Here is a 21583-nt window from a genome sequence, read left to right on the forward strand (position 1 = left end):
GTACGGACTATGGGCTGTGCATTATACTACATGTATGGACTATGGGCTGTGCATTATACTACATGTATGAGTATGGGCTGTGCATTATACTACATGTATGAGTGTGGGCTGTGCATTATACTACATGTATGGACTGTGGTCTGTGCATTATACTACATGTATGGACTATGGGCTGTGCATTATACTACATGTATGGACTATGGGCTGTGCATTATACTACATGTATGACTATGGGCTGTACATTATACTACATGGATGAGTATGGGCTGTGCATTATACTACATGTATGAGTATGGGCTGTGCATTATACTACATGTATGGACTATGGGCTGTGCATTATACTACATGTATGGACTATGGGCTGTGCATTATACTACATGGATGAGTATGGGCTGTGCATTATACTACATGTAAGAGTGTGGGCTGTGCATTATACTACATGTAAGAGTATGGGCTGTGCATTATACTACATGTACGGACGATGGGCTGTGCATTATACTACATGTATGACTGTGGGCTGTGCATTATACTACATGTATGACTGTGGGCTGTGCATTATACTACATGTATGACTGTGGGCTGTGCATTATACTACATGTATGGACTATGGGCTGTGCATTATACTACATGTATGGACTATGGGCTGTGCATTATACTACATGGATGACTATGGGCTGTGCATTATACTACATGGATGACTATGGGCTGTGCATTATACTACATGGATGACTATGGGCTGTGCATTATACTACATGGATGACTATGGGCTGTGCATTATACTACATGGATGACTATGGGCTGTGCATTATACTACATGTATGGACTATGGACTGTGCATTATACTACATGTATGGACTATGGGCTGTGCATTATACTACATGTATGGACTATGGGCTGTGCATTATACTACATGGATGACTATGGGCTGTGCATTATATTACATGGATGAGTATGGGCTGTGCATTATACTACATGGATGACTGTGGGCTGTGCATTATACTATATGTATGACTATGGTCTGTGCATTATACTACATGTATGACTATGGTCTGTGCATTATACTACATGTATGAGTATGGGCTGTGCATTATACTACATGAATGACTATGGTCTGTGCATTATACTACATGTATGACTATGGTCTGTGCATTATACTACATGTATGAGTATGGGCTTTGCATTATACTACATGTATGACTATGGGCTGTGCATTATACTACATGTATGGACTATGGGCTGTGCATTATACTACATTGGATGACTATGGGCTGTGCATTATACTACATGGATGACTATGGGCTGTGCATTATACTACATGGATGACTATGGGATGTGCATTATACTACATGGATGACTATGGGCTGTGCATTATACTACATGTATGAGTATGGGCTGTGCATTATACTACATGTATGGACTATGGGCTGTGCATTATACTACATGTATGGACTATGGGCTGTGCATTATACTACATGTATGAGTATGGGCTGTGCATTATACTACATGTATGACTGTGGGCTGTGCATTATACTACATGTACGAACTATGGGCTGTGCATTATACTACATGGATGGACTGTGGGCTGTGCATTATAATACATGTATGACTGTGGGCTGTGCATTATACTACATGGATGACTATGGGCTGTGCATTATACTACATGTACGAACTATGGGCTGTGCATTAGCATTATACTACATGTATGACTATGGGCTGTGGATTATACTACATGTATGACTATGGGCTGTGCATTATACTACATGTATGACTATGGGCTGTGCATTATACTACATGTATGGACTATGGGCTGTGCATTATACTACATGTATGGACTGTGGGCTGTGCATTATACTACATGTATGGACTGTGGGCTGTGCATTATACTACATGTATGGACTGTGGGCTGTGCATTATACTACATGTATGGACTGTGGGCTGTGCATTATACTACATTGGATGACTATGGGCTGTGCATTATACTACATGTATGAGTATGGGCTGTGCATTATACTACATGGATGACTATGGGCTGTGCATTATACTACAAGGATGACTATGGGATGTGCATTATACTACATGGATGACTATGGGCTGTGCATTATACTACATGTATGAGTATGGGCTGTGCATTATACTACATGTATGGACTATGGGTTGTGCATTATACTACATGTATGGACTATGGGCTGTGCATTATACTACATGTATGAGTATGGGCTGTGCATTATACTACATGTATGGACTATGGGCTGTGCATTATACTACATGTATAAGTATGGGCTGTGCATTATACTACATGGATGACTATGGGCTGTGCATTATACTACAAGGATGACTATGGGATGTGCATTATACTACATGGATGACTATGGGCTGTGCATTATACTACATGTATGAGTATGGGCTGTGCATTATACTACATGTATGGACTATGGGTTGTGCATTATACTACATGTATGGACTATGGGCTGTGCATTATACTACATGTATGAGTATGGGCTGTGCATTATACTACATGTATGACTGTGGGCTGTGCATTATACTACATGTACGAACTATGGGCTGTGAATTATACTACATGGATGGACTGTGGGCTGTGCATTATAATACATGTATGACTGTGGGCTGTGCATTATACTACATGTATGACTGTGGGCTGTGCATTATACTACATGTACGAACTATGGGCTGTGCATTAGCATTATACTACATGTATGACTATGGGCTGTGCATTATACTACATGTATGAGTATGGGCTGTGCATTATACAACATGTATGACTATGGGCTGTGCATTATACTACATGGATGACTATGGGCTGTGCATTATACTACATGTATGAGTGTGGGCTGTGCATTATACTACATGTATGGACTGTGGTCTGTGCATTATACTACATGTATGGACTATGGGCTGTGCATTATACTACATGTATGGGACTATGGGCTGTGCATTATACTACATTGGATGACTATGGGCTGTGCATTATACTACATGGATGACTATGGGCTGTGCATTATACTACATGTATGACTATGGGCTGTGCATTATACTACATGTATGAGTGTGGGCTGTGCATTATACTACATGTATGGACTGTGGTCTGTGCATTATACTACATGTATGGACTATGGGCTGTGCATTATACTACATGTATGGACTATGGGCTGTGCATTATACTACATGTATGACTATGGGCTGTACATTATACTACATGGATGAGTATGGGCTGTGCATTATACTACATGTATGAGTATGGGCTGTGCATTATACTACATGTATGGACTATGGGCTGTGCATTATACTACATGTATGGACTATGGGCTGTGCATTATACTACATGGATGAGTATGGGCTGTGCATTATACTACATGTAAGAGTGTGGGCTGTGCATTATACTACATGTAAGAGTATGGGCTGTGCATTATACTACATGTACGGACGATGGGCTGTGCATTATACTACATGTATGACTGTGGGCTGTGCATTATACTACATGTATGACTGTGGGCTGTGCATTATACTACATGTATGACTGTGGGCTGTGCATTATACTACATGTATGGACTATGGGCTGTGCATTATACTACATGTATGGACTATGGGCTGTGCATTATACTACATGGATGACTATGGGCTGTGCATTATACTACATGGATGACTATGGGCTGTGCATTATACTACATGGATGACTATGGGCTGTGCATTATACTACATGGATGACTATGGGCTGTGCATTATACTACATGTATGGACTATGGGCTGTGCATTATACTACATGTATGGACTATGGGCTGTGCATTATACTACATGTATGGACTATGGGCTGTGCATTATACTACATGGATGACTATGGGCTGTGCATTATATTACATGGATGAGTATGGGCTGTGCATTATACTACATGGATGACTGTGGGCTGTGCATTATACTATATGTATGACTATGGTCTGTGCATTATACTACATGTATGACTATGGTCTGTGCATTATACTACATGTATGAGTATGGGCTGTGCATTATACTACATGAATGACTATGGTCTGTGCATTATACTACATGTATGACTATGGTCTGTGCATTATACTACATGTATGAGTATGGGCTTTGCATTATGCTACATGTACGGACTATGGGCTGTGCATTATACTACATGTATGACTATGGGCTGTGCATTATACTACATGTATGACTATGGGCTGTGCATTATACTACATGTATGAGTATGGGCTGTGCATTATACTACATGTATGACTATGGGCTGTGCATTATACTACATGTATGACTATGGGCTGTGCATTATACTACATGTATGAGTATGGGCTGTGCATTATACTACATGGATGATTATGGGCTGTGCATTATACTACATGGATGATTATGGGCTGTGCATTATACTACATGTACGGACTATGGGCTGTGCATTATACTACATGTACAGACTATGGGCTGTGCATTATACTACATGTATGAGTGTGGGCTGTGCATTATACTACATGTATGAGTGTGGGCTGTGCATTATACTACATGTAAGACTATAGGCTGTGCATTATACTACATGTATGAGTATGGGCTGTGCATTATACTACATGTATGAGTGTGGGCTGTGCATTATACTGTATGGATGACTATGGGCTGTGCATTATACTACATGTACCGACTATGGGCTGTGCATTATACCGTATGGAGGATTATGGGGATTGCATTATACTTCTGTTATGGGGCCCCATCACTTCTATGTTCGCCCATGGTGAGTGTAATAGTTTATTTTTTTCTATACACTAAAGAACAGAGGCAGAACGGGGGACATATACTAGGTTGAGGCCCAGGATAAGGGACATACATATACAGGGGGTACGGAAAGTATTCAGACCCCTTTAAATTTTTCACACTTTGTTTCATTGCAGCCATTTGGTAAATTCTAAAAAGTTCATTTTTTTCTCATTTAAGTCCACTCTGCACCCCATCTTGCATGAAAAAAACAGAAATGTAGAAATTTTTGCAATTTTATTAAAAAAGAAAAACTGAAATATCACATGGTCATAAGTATTCAGATCCTTTGCTTAGTATTGAGTAGAAGCCCCCTTTTGAGCTAGTACAGCCATGAGTCTTCTTGGGAATGATGCTACAAGTTTCTCACACCTGGATTTGGGGATCCTCTGCCATTATTCCTTGCAGATCCTCTCCAGTTCCGTCAGGTTGGATGGTGAACGTTGGCGGACAGCCATTTTCAGGTTTCTCCAGAGATGCTCAATTGGGTTTAGGTCAGGGCTCTGGCTGGGCCAGTCAAGAATGGTCACAGAGTTGTTCTGAAGCCACTCCTTTGTTATTTTAGCTGTGTGCTTAGGGTCATTGTCTTGTTGGAAGGTGAACCTTCGGCCAAGTCTGAGGTCCAGAGCACTCTGGAAGAGGTTTTCATCCAGGGTCTCTCTGTACTTGGCCGCATTCATGTTTCCTTTGATTGCAACCAGCTGAAAAACACCCCCATAGCATGATGCTGCCACCACCGTGTTTCACTGTTGGGATTGTATTGGGCAGGTGATGAGCAGTGCCTGGTTTTCTCCACAAATACCGCTTAGATTTATCACCAAAAAGTCTCATCAGACCAGAGAATCTTATTTCTCATAGTCTGGGAGTCATTCATGTGTTTTTGAGCAAACTCTATGCGGGCTTTCATATGTTTTGCACTGAGGAGAGGCTTTCGTTGGGCCACTCTGCCATAAAGGCCCGACTGGTGGAGGGCTGCAGTGATAGTTGACTTTGTGGAACTTTCTCCCATCTGCCTACTGCATCGCTGGAGCTCAGCCACAGTGATCTTGGGATTCTTCTTTACCTCTCTCACCAAGGCTCTTCTCCCATGATTGCTCAGTTTGGCTGGACGGCCAGGTCTAGGAAGACTTCTGGTGGTCCCAAACTTCTTCCATTTAAGGATTATGGAGGCCACTGTGCCCTTATGAACCTTGAGTAATGCAGAAATTCTTTTGTAACCTTGGCCAGATCTGTGCCTTGCCACAATTATGTCTTTGAGCTCCTTGGGCAGTTCCTTGAGCTCATGATTCTCATTTGGTCTGACATGCACTGTGAGCTGTGAGGTCTTATATAGACAGGTGTGTGCCTTTCCAAATCAAGTCCTATTAGTTCAATTAAACACAGCTGGACTCCAATGAAGGAGTAGAACCATCTCAAGGAGGATCACAAGGAAATGGACAGCATGTGACTTAAATGAGTGTTTGAGCAAAGGGTCTGAATACTTATGACCATGTGATATTTCAGGTTTTCTTTTTTAATAAATTTGCAAAAATTTGTACATCTGTTTTTTTCAGTCAAGATGGGGTGCAGAGTGTACATTAATGAGAAAAAAATGAACTTTTTAGAATTTACCAAATGGCTGCAATGAAACAAAGAGTGAAAAATTTAAAGGGGTCTGAATACTTTCCGTACTCACTGTATATAAGACAAAGCTACTCCCCTGATTTTTTGGTAATTGCAATTTTTCTGTCTTTATTCTAAGGGTCCCTCTCTTCTACACAAAGTCTCTAAAGCTGTTGCACATTTGCCTAAACCAGTATTTAGGAATCCAGAGAGGTGAGTTATGTACAACGTATAGAATACATGGCATTAAGCACATGTTAATGAGGTTTACTCTGCCCAAGGCTGACACAGGAAGTGTTTCCCATATACACACTTTGTTACTCAATTTAATAACCAGTGGACTTAAGGTCCCATCACACATAACGAGATCGCTAGCGAGATCGTTATTACGTCACGGTTTTGGGATCGCTGGGGAGCTGTCAAACATGCAGAACTTCCCAACGATTTTGGCCACCCCAGCGATCTAACTAACGATCTCGGCGGTCGTTGGGACGCTTTCACACAGCAGCTATTTCAACGATCCACACCTTGATAGGGACTGTACTGTGTCACAAAGGCATGCATAAAATTACTTTTTCGTGCCCCCTCATCTCCGATTGGTGGACGCTACTGCGTTCTGATTGGTTTAAAAGAAGGCCACGTTGTAGCAATTCCGTCCCTTTGTTCCTGTCAGCGTCCTGATTTTCGGATTGTAGTAGCGCTCTCTGGCTGTGACTCCAGATGTACAGCCAGTCACAGCCGGAGAACGCTACAACAATCCGCAAAATCAGGACTCAGTCGATTGAACGGATATCAACAGGCCGGAGAATCCTGCTAGGATCTGCAATCCAGCACGAATCAGGATGGGGGGAGGTCGAAATCTCGCAACGGGTCCCATCAGACCCTAGTTATGCCTCTGATTGTACTGTGTGGGGGGATGGCGGTACTATGAGAACATTACACTATGTGGGGCCAAGAACGGGGCCCTGTACTCTGAGAACAATACGTTTCCCCCCTTCCTGTCTCCATAGTTGGGTCGTATGTATCTATTACAGGAAACAGAACAGAAACCTTATGATTCTTATAAAGGGGCAACACAAGACCCCAAAAGAGCCTCTGTGCTGAAGGGGTTAATGCCCCTGGCGCCCAGTAATGGGGGATCTCCACATACCTCCACCTGCAGAGCCGCCACCACATATATGGCTGTTGTGTGCGCACAGGACCTGTGATGAGGTCACAAGAGGGGAGGAGTCAGGAGTCACATGATCAGGGGCCTCAGTGGATGCAGGACTCTGCTGTGCTGGTTGTCATGGTGCTGGATGTGTGGGGTCAGGAGGGGTTTACAGTGTGGATGTAGCAGAGCCGCGCGTGTACGAGGCGTACGGAGCAGAGCCGCGCGTGTACGAGGCGTACGGAGCGGAGCCGCGCGTGTACGAGGCGTACGGAGCGGAGCCGCGCGTGTACGAGGCGTACGGAGCGGAGCCGCGCGTGTACGAGGCGTACGGAGCGGAGCCGAGTGTGTACGAGGTGTACGGAGCCGTATGTGTGCGAGGTGTACGGAGCAGAGCCGAGTGTATACGAGGTGTACGGAGCGGAGCCGAGTATGGACGAGGTGTACGGAGCGGAGCCGAGTGTGTACGAAGCGGAGCCGTGTGTATGAGGTGTACGGAGCGGAGCCCCATGTGTATGGAGCCGTATGTGTGTGAGGTGTATGGAGCAGAGCCGCATGTGTACGAGGTGTACGGAGCGGAGCCGTGTGTGTACGAGGTGTACGGAGCGGAGCGTGTACGAGGTGTACGGAGCGGAACCGTGTGTGTATGAGGAGTACGGAGCGGAGCCGCGTGTGTACGGAGCCGTATGTGTGTGAGGTGTATGGAGCAGAGCCGCGCGTGTACGAGGTGTACAGAGCGGAGCCGCGCGTGTACGAGGTGTACAGAGCGGAGCCGCGTGTGTACGAGGTGTAGGGAGCGGAGCCGCACGTGTACGAGGTGTACGGAGCGGAGCCGAGTGTGTCCGAGGTGTACGGAGCGGAGCCGAGTGTGTACGAGGTGTACGGAGCTGCGCATGTACGAGGGGTACGGAAGGGAACCGTGTGTGTACGAGGCGTATGGAGCGGAGCCGTGTGTGTACGAGGTGTACGGAGCAGAGCCGCGTGTGTACGGAGCCGTATGTGTGTGAGGTGTATGGAGCAGAGCCGCGTGTGTAGGAGGTGAGCGGAGCCGCGCGTGTACAAGGTGTACGGAGCGGAGCCACGTGTGTATGAGGTGTACGGAGCGGAACCGGGTGTGTACGAGGTGTACGGAGCGGAACCAGGTGTGTACGAGGTGTACGGAGCCGAGCCGCGTGTGTACAAGGTGTACGGAGCTGAGCCGCGTGTGTACGAGGTGTACGGAGCTGAGCCGCGTGTGTACGAGGCGTACCGAGCCGCGCATGTACAAGGCGTACGGAGCAAAGCCGTGTGTGTACGAGGCGTACGGAGCGGAGCCGTATGTGTGCGAGGTGTACGGAGTGGAGCCGCGTGTGTACGAGGTGTATGGAGCGGAGCCGAGTGTGTACGAGGCGTACGGAGCAGAGCCGTGTGTGTACGAGGTGAGCGGAGCCGTGTGTGTACGAGGTGTACGGAGCCGAGCCGCGTGTGTACCCGGCCATCGAACGGACAAGGCAGGTAATAAACATTCGGATGGCAAAATTTAGAAGAGACAGAGGCGGTGTAGTGATACGACACCGACAACTGGAAGGAGATAAAGCAGGCCTCATACGGCCCGACTGTGTTCACTTAATGGATATTGGACTGGACACATTCCTGTCAGGACTCCAGGACGGAGTGGAACAAGCGTTAAAAGTGATGGATGGGGGTCAGAGTCCTGCATACGAGTATGCAGGATCCTCCGTGGTCTGGAAATAGAAAGGACATGTTGGAGAGTTACACTTGTCTGCCAACTTGCCGGTGTGGAGACACAGGGCATGCTGCAACAAGCTGAAATATTTTAGAAATAAAATGCCTTTCTAATGGAATGAGTATAAAGAGTTAATAAAGCTGTGACCGATCCTCACCCATCCAGTTGTAAGAGTTACATTATTGTATTGTCAAGGAAAGGGGGGCGGTAGGGGAGCTGAGCGTCTGGGTTTGGTTGGGGTCCCCACAGTCTGCCTAGGCTAGATGCAGTTAAAAATTCTTATTAGATACACAGGCGGTGTAGCTTGCTTCAGAGCTGGGCTACTACGCTGACTAGCAGACACTGAAGCTTTGGAGCAGCCCTCTGAGTAAACAGCTCTTCAGACTCAACCATCTTTGTTACCCCAAGCCATACACTGTGTGCCGAATTATTATGCAAATGAGTATTTTGATCACATGATACTTTTTATACATGTTGTCCTACTCCAAGCTGCATAGGCTTGAGAGCCAACTACCAATTAAGTAAATCTGGTGATGTGCATCTCTGTAATGAGGAGGGGTGTTGACTAATGACATCAACACCCTATATAAGGTGTGCCTAATTATTAAGCAACTTCCTTTCCTTTGGCAAAATGGGTCAGAAGAGAGATTTGATGGGCTCTGAAAAGTCCAAAATTGTGAGATGTCTTGCAGAGGGAAGCAGCAGTCTTGAAATTCCCAAACTTTTGAAGAGTGATCACCGAACAATCAAGCGTTTCATGGCAAATAGCCAACAGGGTCACAAGAAGAGTGTTGGCCAAAAAAGGCGCAAAATAACTGCTCATGAATTGAGGAAAATCAAGCATGAAGTTCCTAAGATGCCATTCGCCACCAGTTTTGCCATATTTCAGTGCTGCAACGTTACTGGAGTATCAAAAAGCACAAGGTGTGTGATACTCAGTGACATGGCCAAGGTAAGGAAGGCTGAAAAACGACCACCTTTGAACAAGAAACAAAGGATAAAACGTCAAGAATGGGCCAAGAAATATCTTAAGACTGATTTTTCAAAGGTTCTATGGACTGATGAAATGAGAGTGACTCTTGATGGGCCAGATGGATGGGCCAGAGGTTGGATCAGTAAAGGGCAGAGAGCTCCACTCCAACTCAGATGCCAGCAAGGTGGAGGTGGGGTACTGGTATGGGCTGGTATCATCAAAGATGAACTTGTGGGACCTTTTTGGGTTGAGGATGGAGTGAAGCTCAACTCCCAGACATACTGACAGCTTCTGGAAGACAACTTCTTCAAGCAGTGGTCCAGGAAGAAGTCGGTATTGTTCAAGAAAAACATGATTTTCATGCAGGACAATGCTCCATCACATGCATCCAACTGCTCCACAGCGTGGCTGGCCAGTAAAGGTCTAAAAGAAGAAAAAATAATGACATTGCCCCCTTGTTCACCTGATCTGAACCCCATAGAGAACCTGTGGTCAATCATAAAATGTGAGATCTGCAGGGAGGGAAAACAGTACACCTCTCGGAACAGTGTCTGGGAGGCTGTGGTGGCTGCTGCACGCAATGTTGATGGAAAACTGATCAAGCAACTGACAGAATCTATAGATGGAAGGCTGTTGAGTGTCATCATAAAGAAAGGTGGCTATATTGATCACTAATTATTTTGGTTTTTGTTTTTGCATGTCAGAAATGTTTAATTCTAAATTTGGTGCACTGATATTGGTTTACCTGGTGAAAATAAACAACTAAGATGGGATTATATTTGTTTTTTATTAAGTTGCCTAATAATTTGGCACAGTAATAGTTACAGATATCCTCCTAAGATAGCCAAATCTAAAAAAAAAAACACTCCAACTTCCAAAAATATTAAGCTTGGATATTTATGAGTCTTTTGGGTTGATTGAGAACATAGTTGTTGATCAATAATAAAAATAATCCTCTAAAATACAACTTGCCTAATAATTCGGCACACAGTGTAGTGTATGTAGTTTCTTACGGTTAAAAGGGGGGAGGAGCGACCCAACCCACCTGGAATTGATGATGCCAACGTCAAGTAAAACACAGCAAGGGGACTCCAAACAGAGTATCCATTTTTTCCAAAAATTGTGGCACAGACACCACTTAAGTGGCATCAATTGCCCCAGAGTTGCTTAAAACGGTTGGTGAGGTGATTTTACCAAATCCTCAAGCTTTTAGTCTCCCCAGGATGACACAGGGGTAGAAAAGTCCTTGCGGATCCATGATTTGTTCATCTTTATGAACGTGAGTCTGTCTACATTCTCAGTGGACAGCCACGTGCGCTTATCTGTCAGCACACCACCAGCAGCGCTGAATACACGTGCAGAGAGAACGCTGGCTGCAGGGCATGACAAGATCTCCAAGGTGTGAGTGGCGAGCTCCGGCTATTTTTCCAGATTGGAAGCCCAAAATGAGCAAGGGTCCAGTGACACAGTCATGGCTTCGATGTTCACTTGGAGATACTCCTGTACCATCCTCTCTAGGCGTTGACTATGTGTCAGACTTCTTTTCTCCTGTGGCCTTGCAAAGGATGGTCTAAAAAATTGGTGAAACGATTCCACAAAATTGCTGTTACCAGCAGATACAGTGTTACTGTTAAGGTTTGAGTGATGAAGACTCGACAGTCCCACGGTTGGCAAGTTAGAACTGTGAGATTCACTACGTGCACCACTGGTGTTTTGTGGAAAAGCAGATGTAAGATTCTGCAACAGCCTCTACTGATACTCCTGCATGCGTGAATCCCTTTCTATGGCAGGAATTATTTTGGCAAATTTACTTTTGTACCGGGGATCTAAGAGTGTGGCAACCCAGTAGTCGGGATTACTTCGAATTCTGACAATCCGAGGGTCATGTTGCAGGTAGTGCAGCAAGAAGGCACTCATGTGTCTTGCGCATCCAGGAGGACCAAGTCCTTGTTGTGTTGGCGGCGAGGTAAGAATCATGCTTCCTTCCTCTGCCCTCTCCCCCCAACCTCGCACAACAGAAATGTGATCAAGGTCTCCCTCATCTGATAAGTCTTCCATGCCCATCGCCAGTTCGTCCTACACTTCTTCCTCGGCTCCTGCACCTTCCTCAACAGTTTGGCTGCTACCATGCGCCCTGGTTAATCCCTCTCCCCCACCCTCCCATGCCTGCCGCCTTGGTGCTGCCAACCGTCTGGGCCTTGGAGATGTTATCCCTTCCGCATAGGACCTCTCCTCTACTTCCTCCACCTCCTCTTGTCCCACCACCTGACTCCGAATTCTGTTTAACGTGTGCTCCAGCATGTAAATCACGGGAATAGTCATGCTGATAATGGCATCGTCAGCACTAAACATCTTCGTCGCCATTTCAAAACTGTGTAGAAGGGTGCATAGGTCCCTGATCTGAGACCACTCCTGCAGCGTGATTTGCCCCACCTCTGGATCTCGTTGGCCCAGGCTATACGTCAGAACGTATTGCACCAGGGCTTGTCGGTGCTGCCACAGTCGCTGCAACATGTGCAGAGTTGAATTCCACCGTGTCGGCACATCGCATTTCAGCCGGTGAACTGGCAGGCCCAACGACTTCTGTAGAGATGTAAGTCGTTGAGCTGCGGGATGCGAACGGCGGAAGTGAGCACACAGCGACCGTGCCCTCTGCAGAAGGCCATCTAGTCCGGGATAGTGGGCTAAAAATTGCTAGACAACCAGGTTCAACACGTGAGCCATACAAGGCACGTGTGTGACATTGCCCCGGCAAAGGGCCGCACCCAGGTTTGCAGCATTGTCGCACACGGCCTTCCCTGGTTGCAGGTCCAGTGGAGACAACCATTCATGAAACTGGGTCTCCAGAGCTGACCACAACTCCTCAGCTGTGTGACTCACATTTCCCAGACATTTCAAAGTAAAAACCGCCTGATGACGTTGAGCCCTGCTGCCAGCATAGTAAGGTGGTGTGCAGGATTCCTTCTGCGCAGTTAGAAAGCGGGTGGTATTACCAGACAGGCTTTGGGTGCAGGTGGAGGACCGAGAGGAGGTTGAGGAGGCAGAAGCAGTGGAGGAACTTCTAGATAAAGAGGATTGACGCACAACTCGTGGGGACGGCAAGACTTGGACAGCAGCCCCTTGTCCTGCTGTCACCATAGTTACCCAGTGCCCAGTCAGCGACATGTAACGCCCCTGTCCATGCCTACTCGTCCAAGTGTCTGTGGGGAAATGCACCCTGTCACACACAGAGTTTCTCAAAGAAGCGGTGATGTTGTGTGCGTGATGCTGGTGTAGCGCAGGCACAGATTTCTTTGAGAAGTAGTGCCGACTGGGCATCTGGTACTGGGGCACTGCGACGGACATAAGGTCTCGAAAATCCTCTGTGTCCACCAGGTGGAAAGGCAGCATTTCTGTAGCCAACAGCTTGCAGATGGTGAAATTCAACCTCTTAGCTTTGTCATGGCTAGGAGGAAATGGTCTTTTACTTGTCCACATCTGAGTGACCGAGGGCTGGCTGTTGTGCTTAGATGGGGTTGAGTAGGGTGTCCCCGGCAAACTGCCAGTCTGTGAGGAAGATGCAGGCGGACATGTTATGTTGCCTTGATCCAAAGGTGGTGCTCTCGATGTCGGAGAGCGCTCAAAACCACCAGGTGTTTCCACTTCCAAATGAACTGACGACCTGCCAATCACACTGACTGTTGCGGATAAAGAGGTGGCAGGTCTGCGTCCAAAAACATGTGTGACTGCTGTCCCCCCAGTCACAGAGGATGAAGAGGCCGCGGATGCACCAGATGGGGCAGATGGTGGTTGGCCCGGCCCACTAGGCCGCATTGCAGCACAGTGAGCTTCCCACTGCAACTTATGCTTCATATCCATGTGACGGTTCATGCATGAAGTACTCAAACTATGTATTTTTTGGCCTCTACTTAGGTTTTGGTGACAAATGTTACAGATAACATGAGTTGGGTCATCCTTATCGATCTCCAAAAATGCCCAGGCTATGCAAGGCTTAGAACCCATGCGACCTGAAGAGCCACCATGACTTGTGGTCAGAGGCAGAGTTGTGGTTGAGGATGCAGTTGTTGACGTGTTTCCAGTACTCCGTCTCTGTCCAGGAAGCTGCAACCTAACCTCATCGTCAATAGCATCCTCCTCCACCTCCTCAGCTGACCTCATCGACTGGCTGACTGTGGGTTGACAGTAAGTGGGATCTCCAACCTCATCATCATCACCCTGTGTGTTCTCACACCCGTCGTCCTCAGAGCCAACCTCTTCCTGCCCTGACTGAAATGTCAAGTTGTCGCACCAATCAGGTATCTGAGTCTCATCATCGTTCTCCTCATTGTCTCCACCAACAGGAGTTACAGTTTTGGAACGAGGGTCTACATTATGCTCAGAACATTCTTCATCTGGGCCTGGATCCGACTCATAAACATTCTGAGCGTCAGTGCAGATAATTTCGTTTGGATTCACAGAAGCTCTGGAGCAGACCTCTGATTCCCAGGCTATAGTATGAGTAAACAGCTCTGCAGACTCAACCATCTGTGTTACCCCATACTCAGACGGGCAGCTGGAGACTTGGGAGCTGTGAGGAAGCAAGTGCGATTGGGGTGACACCTCTGAGGACTGGAGTATTTGTGATGTTGAAGTTGAGGTGGAGGAGAGCCCACTTGAAAGAGCACTTAATATCCGTTGAAGCACCTGCTGTTTTTGTGCCTCATCTGGAATTTGTAACGATGGGCATGTCCGTAAGAAAGGGATCGTATCACATTGTCCACGAAAAGAAGTAGACATCTTAGTTTGGCTGGAAGATGGTCTTTCTTCTGCAGATGTTACTCCCCCCCCCCCCCGCCGCAGGGGGGCTCGACCCACCAGCGGACAGGCACCAGTATTGGGAGAGGGGGGCTAGCCATCAGGGTCCACCACGGCTCTGGCACAAACCCGGTGACACGGAGGTCGCACGGGCAGGAATGGACTGGCCGCGTCGGCTTCGCACTCCAGCGTAGTCCCTCTGCCCGCTCACGCCCGTAACCTCAAAGGGATGCGCAAGCAGCTTTTCTTCCCAGGGCTGTTCCCCGCCCAGCAGGAACATGGGGGAGCTCAGGTCAGCCTTCCACCGTACTCCCTTACCTCCCTCGCCCTCTTTCCTTCTTCCGTTCTCCATCTAGCCCCTCGGCTCTGTGGTGTCCGCTCTCCCTGCAGCTCTCTCCTTCTCACATGTGGACTACCGCGTGTATTCACACTGTGGCGAATCTTTTGGGCCCAGGCATAGGAAGTTGTCGAGGTAATGGATAATATGTGCTCCCTTAGAAACGTCCATTACAACCCATTCGAGGAAGCAACTAAACGCGTCAAATAGTGAGCAGGATCTGGACCACCCCATGGGCAAACAGCGATCTATATAGTATGCTCCTTCCCAGAAGCAGCCCAATAGGCGCCCTTTCAATGTCTGTTTTGGCCATTAGGGTGCCCCTTCCCAACTTCTTGACCCGCCTGATTGCCTTGTCAAAGGAGGTACAGTATATACTACTGTACTTGGTTCCGCGTCGATGTTGTCGTTTACTGACCTGGCCCTTGGATATGACAAATGGTGGATTAGTCCGAATGTATTGGGTTCCGTTTTTGGCACTACTCACAACGGGGATACCACTACGTCTTGTAAGGAAAGTGTTCTGAATGGAACCGCCATTCTACCTAAAGATATTTCTTTTTTTAATTTTCTTGTCACGACGTCTGGGTGTTGTTAGGCTTATTTTAGATTTTTACTCCAGCCTTTCTTGATTTTAGAAGGGCATGACATGCCTATATCTGTGTCTCCCCCTCCTTTTACTCCTCCACCTCCTTTCTTTTCGCATGACTATATGTACTTGTCACTTTTCCATGTGTTAGTTGTGTCTTCTGAGCAGTTTGTCAGCTTTTGGACACCTTTTGAAGGTGTTTGTATGTGTTTTTGTTTGCCTACCATTGGTTTTAACGGTGTTCGACGAACAGTTCGACGAACAGTTCGGCGAACATACCGGTGTTCGATGAACCGAACCCAAACACTACGGGGGTGGCTCAACTCTACTGATTATGAGAAACACAGCAATGTTCTGGGACCAGATCTAGATCAGCAGGATGCAGTACAGCGCATCTCAGAGTACGTCAACCGACATCACGGAAGAGATGACAGCCCTCACGCATTACATCGACCAGCCTACGCCGATTACCAACGATCCAACCCCGAACTTTGCTACTACAAGCGAGAAGACGTCCAGCACGGAGATTTCGGCCACAACCACAGTTCCGCCGAGCAGAAGGTACAGTCCCCATCCCGCCTCAAAGAGACACCTTCCTCTCCAGAGAGGTATCATACAGACTATCCGAAGCCAGAAACGTCCGACAGGTATGGTGATACACCACACACTAGACATCACTATAACACACCAGCTCGTATCAGTGATAACCAAGCCACCATGGACTTTGTAAAGCTCCTTGCTCGCCGGGAGCAGATTAAACAGGGACTTGTAAAGTTCACCGATCGAGCTGAGAACTATAGGTCATGGCGAGCCTCATTCCAGAATGCCATCAGAGGTTTGGAACTTTCTTACAGCGAGGAGTTAGACTTACTAGTAAAGTGGCTTGGAAGCGAGTCCGCTGAACATGCCAAAAGAATCAGAGACATTAATATAAAGCATCCACACACAGGTCTACGTAAGGTGTGGGAAAGACTTGATGAGTGTTATTGGTCAATAGAAGAAATAGAAAATGCTTTATATAAGAGAATTGATGATTTTCCCAAAATAGTGTCTAAGGGCTACCAAAAGCTCAGGGAACTAAGCGATTTTTAGCAGAGCTACAGGTGGCTCAAGCAGAAGGAGATTTACCTGGATTGGCATTCCTGGACACCACCAGGGCTGTCAATCTGATTGTTCAAAAACTTCCTGACAACCTACAAGATAAGTGAGTCACATATGGTTCGCGTTATAAACAGACTCATAATGTACCGTTCCCCCCTTTTACAGTGTTTGTCGATTTTGTCGCCCAACAAGCTAAAATCAGAAACGACCCTAGCTTCGACTTCACTTTGTCATGTCCCACTGCCCCCGGTGTCAAAGCTAGTAGAACACCAGTGGCAGTCCACAAAACTAACATTACTTCCACAGGTCCTCCTCACTAGGCGAATAGGTCCCCTCCAGAAGAGAATAAACCTCAAGATGTCAGTAAGAAGTGTCTTCTACACAGGAAACCACATCGTCTCCCAAAAATGCAGAGCCTTCAGGAAGAAGTCTTTAGAGGAGCGCAAAGGGTTCCTTAAGGAAAATAACATCTGCTTCAAATGTTGTGCCACAACCTCTCACCTTGCCAGGAACTGTGAAGCCAGCGTGAAATGTGCAGAATGCAGCAGCACGGATCACAATACAGCCTTGCACCCTGGACAACCCCCTCGAGTGCTGTCGCAGCCAGAGGAGCACGATGGGAGACAGAACAACACTGACGAAGGCACCCCCGAGGTCACCTCTAAATGTGCAGAGATCTGCGGAGGGCTCGTGGGAGGAAGATCCTGTTCAAAAATCTGCCTTATCTGAATCTACCCAGCAGGCCACAGGGACAAAGCGATCAAGATATACGCGATCCTGGATGACCAAAGTAACAGGTCTTTAGCCAAGTCCATCTTCTTTGACAATTTCAGCGTTGTAGGCCCCGGTTCTCCCTACACCCTGAAAACATGTTTTTAGGTAACGTTGAGACGGCGGGGAGGAAAGCTACCGGATACAAAGTGGAGTGCATAGATGGCCAGACCTGCCTATCGCTACCGACCATCCTGGAGTGCAACCAAATTCCCGACAACAGGTCTGAGACACCTTCACCGGAGGTGGCGATACATCACCCCCATCTGAAATGTATAGCTCACCTGATACCTGAGTTGGACCCAGAAGCTCAAATAGCTTTACTATTGGGAAGAGATATGCTAAGAGTCCACAAGTCTAGAGTCTATCAATGGCTTCCAGAACGCTCTGTACGCACAGAGGCTTGACCTTGGTTGGGTCATAATAGGAGACGTCTGTCTAGGAGGAGCACACAAGCTGACCTCAGTCAACAGTATGCTCACCAGCGAGCTAGAAAATGGACGTCCATCTCTCTTCCAGCCATGTCCAAATAGTCTGCTGGTAAAGGAGTTACCAAGCAGCACTCACCTGCCTTGCCCTTTCTCATCTCCTTCCAACGAAGACCACGCCTGAGAAGGTGAACAAGACCACATAGGATGTGCAGTTTTCCGCAGGACAAAGGAAGACAACAAGACAGCGGTGTCCATAGAAGACAGGATGTTATTGGATATAATGGATCGAGAGATAGTCAAAGACAAGTCAAACAGTTGGGTCGCACCTCTACTATTCTGACCCCGGAGAAGACGTCTACACAACAACAGGGAACTGGCCTACAGTCGATTCATCTCCCTCGGACACAAGCTTCAGAAGTCGCCTGAGACGAAGGAACATTTCTTTACCTTCATGGGGAAGATATTCCAGAACAACCACGCGGAGATTGCACCTGCACTTCGGCATTCAGAGGAGTGTTGGTACTTACCCATCTTCGGAGTATACCATCCTAAGAAGCCAGGTCAGAGAAGAGTGGTATTCGACTCAAGCACAAAATGTGAAGACTTCTCGTCGAAAGATGTCCTACTGTCAGGCTCAGACCTCAACAACAGGCTCCTAGAGAACCACAGAAACTACTTGAGGTTCTTCTGGTACCATGATAACGACCCCGATAAGGACATCACAGAGTACTGGATGAGGGTCCACATCTTCGGAAACAGTCCCTCCCCAGCAGTCGATATCTACAGCCTTCGAAATTCTGCCAAAGAGGGTGAAGAAAGGTACGGATCAGATGTCAGATCCTTAGTAGAAAATGACGTCTACGTTGATGACTGTCTGAAGTCCACACCAACAAACGAGGTTGCAATCAGCCTCCTGAAGAGGGCTCAAGAAATGCTCGCTCTGTCTAACCTGAGGTTACATAACATCGCTTCCAACAGCAGAGAATTGATGGAAGCCTTTCCTTCTCAAGACTATTCCAGTGATCTGAAGGACTCAGACCTAAGCATCAACTCCCTTCCCATGCAGCGGAGCCTAGGATTGCTTTGGGATTTGAAGACTGATGCATTCGCCTTTCAGATCAACAAAGACAAGAAACCCTTCATGCGCAGAGGAGTTCTTTCCTTCTTGAATAGCCTGTACGACACCTTGGGGTTCGTAACTCCAGTAACTATCCAAGGCAAAATGATGCTGAGAGACTTCACCCAAGGGAAGTTTGATTGGGACGATCCACTCCCAGCAGAAAAGGCAGACTTGTGGACAGAGTGGAGGAAGTCTCTTGAAGCCTTGACCGACCTTCGTGTGAAACGGCCCTATGCTCTCGTGCCATCCTCAGAAGTCAAGACTCAAAGACTTTGTATCTTCTGTGACGCATCAGTCAAAGCGATCGCAGCAGTAGTGTATCTAAAGACCACAGACGTGAACGAACAAAGCCATATCGGGTTCGCCTTGAGTCGGACAAAGCTGGCGCCACTCCGTGAACACATGATACCCAGACTGGAATTCTGTGCTGCCATCCTTGCAGTTGAGTTGGCCAAACTTATCTCGTATGGGTTGAATCTGCAGATCAAAAATTCCAAATTCTACACGGATAGCAAGGTGGTACTGGGATACATCTGCAACGAGATGCGATGCTTCTACGTCTACGTTAGCAATCGGGTACTGAGGATAAGAAGATCCACTTGCCCTAATCAGTAGCACTAAGTGTCTACTCACCACAATCCTGCAGACTATGCAACTAGATCCGTCGCACCCAGTCATCTTAAGGACACTACGTGGTTCACAGGCCTTTCCTCCTTGTACTATTTGACGCCCCATAGCAGCAAGCCTGATACATTCGAACTAGTGGATCCGGATGCCGACAAAGAGCTTCGTCCTCAAGTGTCTGCCCTACATACAGTGATTTCAGGTCATCGCCTTGAATCTCATCGGTTCTGCAGGTTCTCAACCTGGAAGTTACTCGTTCGATCCATCACTTGCCTACTTCACGTGGCTCAGTCCTACAAGTCTGCAATACCTACGAGTCAGAGACCTTGCAAAGGTTAACATCACTGCAAACATGCATTCACCGCCCCCAGCCTAGAAAAGGCCAAGATTACGATACTTCATATAGTACAAAGGGAAGTCTGTGACAAAGAAATAGACAACCTCAACAAGGGACAACCTGTTTTTAGAGACAGCGTGCTGAAGAAGCTCGACCCGATAGTCGACCAAAACGGACTGTTGAGAATAAGTGGCTGCCTTCAAGAAGCCAAGATAGAAGTTTCAGAGAAACACCCGGTAATAGTTCCGAGACGTCATCATGTCACAACCCTTCTCATACAACATCATCATGTCCTAGTGAGACACCAAGGATGTTTGTTTACCGAAGTGAACCTACCTACCGGACTATGGATAATTGGAGCGAAGAGAAGAGTAAGCAAACTCATCTTTAACTGTGTTACGTGCCGCACACTTCATGGCATGGCATTGAAACTCCATGTTTCAAAAGCAGAAGATGGCCAATCTTCCACCCGACAGACTTAGTACTGAACCCCCGTTCACCAACGTCAGACTAGATGTTTTCGGCCCTTGGTCCGTGGTTACACGACGCACTAGGAAAGTCCATGCCGAAGCAAAGTGTTCGGCAGTTCTATTCACATGTCTGTCCATCAGAGCTGTCCATATTTTAGTAATCGAATCTATGGACACATCGAGCTTCATAAATGCACTTCGACGCTTCATCGCGATCAGAGGCCCTGCGAAGCATATTCGCTCTGACAGAGGCACGAACTTCGTTGGAGCAGCCAGACAACTCCAAATCCCTTCCAATCTAGACGTTACTAATGTAGAAATGTACTTAGGTGAGCAAGGATGCACTTGGACTTTCAACCTACCACATTCTTCGCACATGGGAGGTGACTTGGAAAGGATGATAGGGATAGTCTAGTATTTTGCGTGCTATCTTCTTGCAAGTGAACACGAGACTCACACATGAAAGTTTGATTACATTCTTGGCTGAAGTCTCAGATATCATAAATGCCAGGCCGCTGACAGCACTTTCCAGCGATTCCGGAGACCCGATAGTCCTTACTCCTGCAGTATTGCTCACACAGAAAACCTGTGTCCCAAGTGCTCCACTTGGAGAGTTCAACGACAAAGACCTCTACAGAAGACAATGGAGGCAAGTACAAAGCATGTCTAATGCCTTTTGGGACAGATGAAGAAAACAGTATCTCTCCACTCTACAAACCAGGAAGAAGTGGCAGAAAGACTATCCTAACATCAAACCCGGCGATGTTGTATTCGTGAAAAACAGTCAA

General features: G+C 46.9%; 2 protein-coding genes across 2 annotated transcripts in view; both read right to left on the reverse strand.

Annotated features, from left to right (window-relative positions):
- LOC141172905 (uncharacterized) overlaps nucleotides 1-7586 on the reverse strand; it is a 65828-nt gene extending 58242 nt beyond the window's left edge. The window contains exon 1 of the mRNA XM_073657523.1: nucleotides 7523-7586. Coding sequence (XP_073513624.1) covers nucleotides 7523-7548 — 26 coding nt within the window. The 5' untranslated portion in view covers nucleotides 7549-7586. The remainder of the gene's footprint in view (nucleotides 1-7522) is intronic.
- LOC141171898 (uncharacterized) overlaps nucleotides 1-21583 on the reverse strand; it is an 819676-nt gene that overhangs the window by 749679 nt on the left and 48414 nt on the right. The gene's annotated exons all lie outside the window — the stretch shown is intronic.

Source organism: Phyllobates terribilis, unplaced genomic scaffold (assembly GCF_046119375.1).
Source record: "Phyllobates terribilis strain yellow unplaced genomic scaffold, ASM4611937v1 Scaffold_12__6_contigs__length_324123572, whole genome shotgun sequence".
In the NCBI taxonomy this organism is placed as follows: domain Eukaryota; kingdom Metazoa; phylum Chordata; class Amphibia; order Anura; family Dendrobatidae; genus Phyllobates; species Phyllobates terribilis.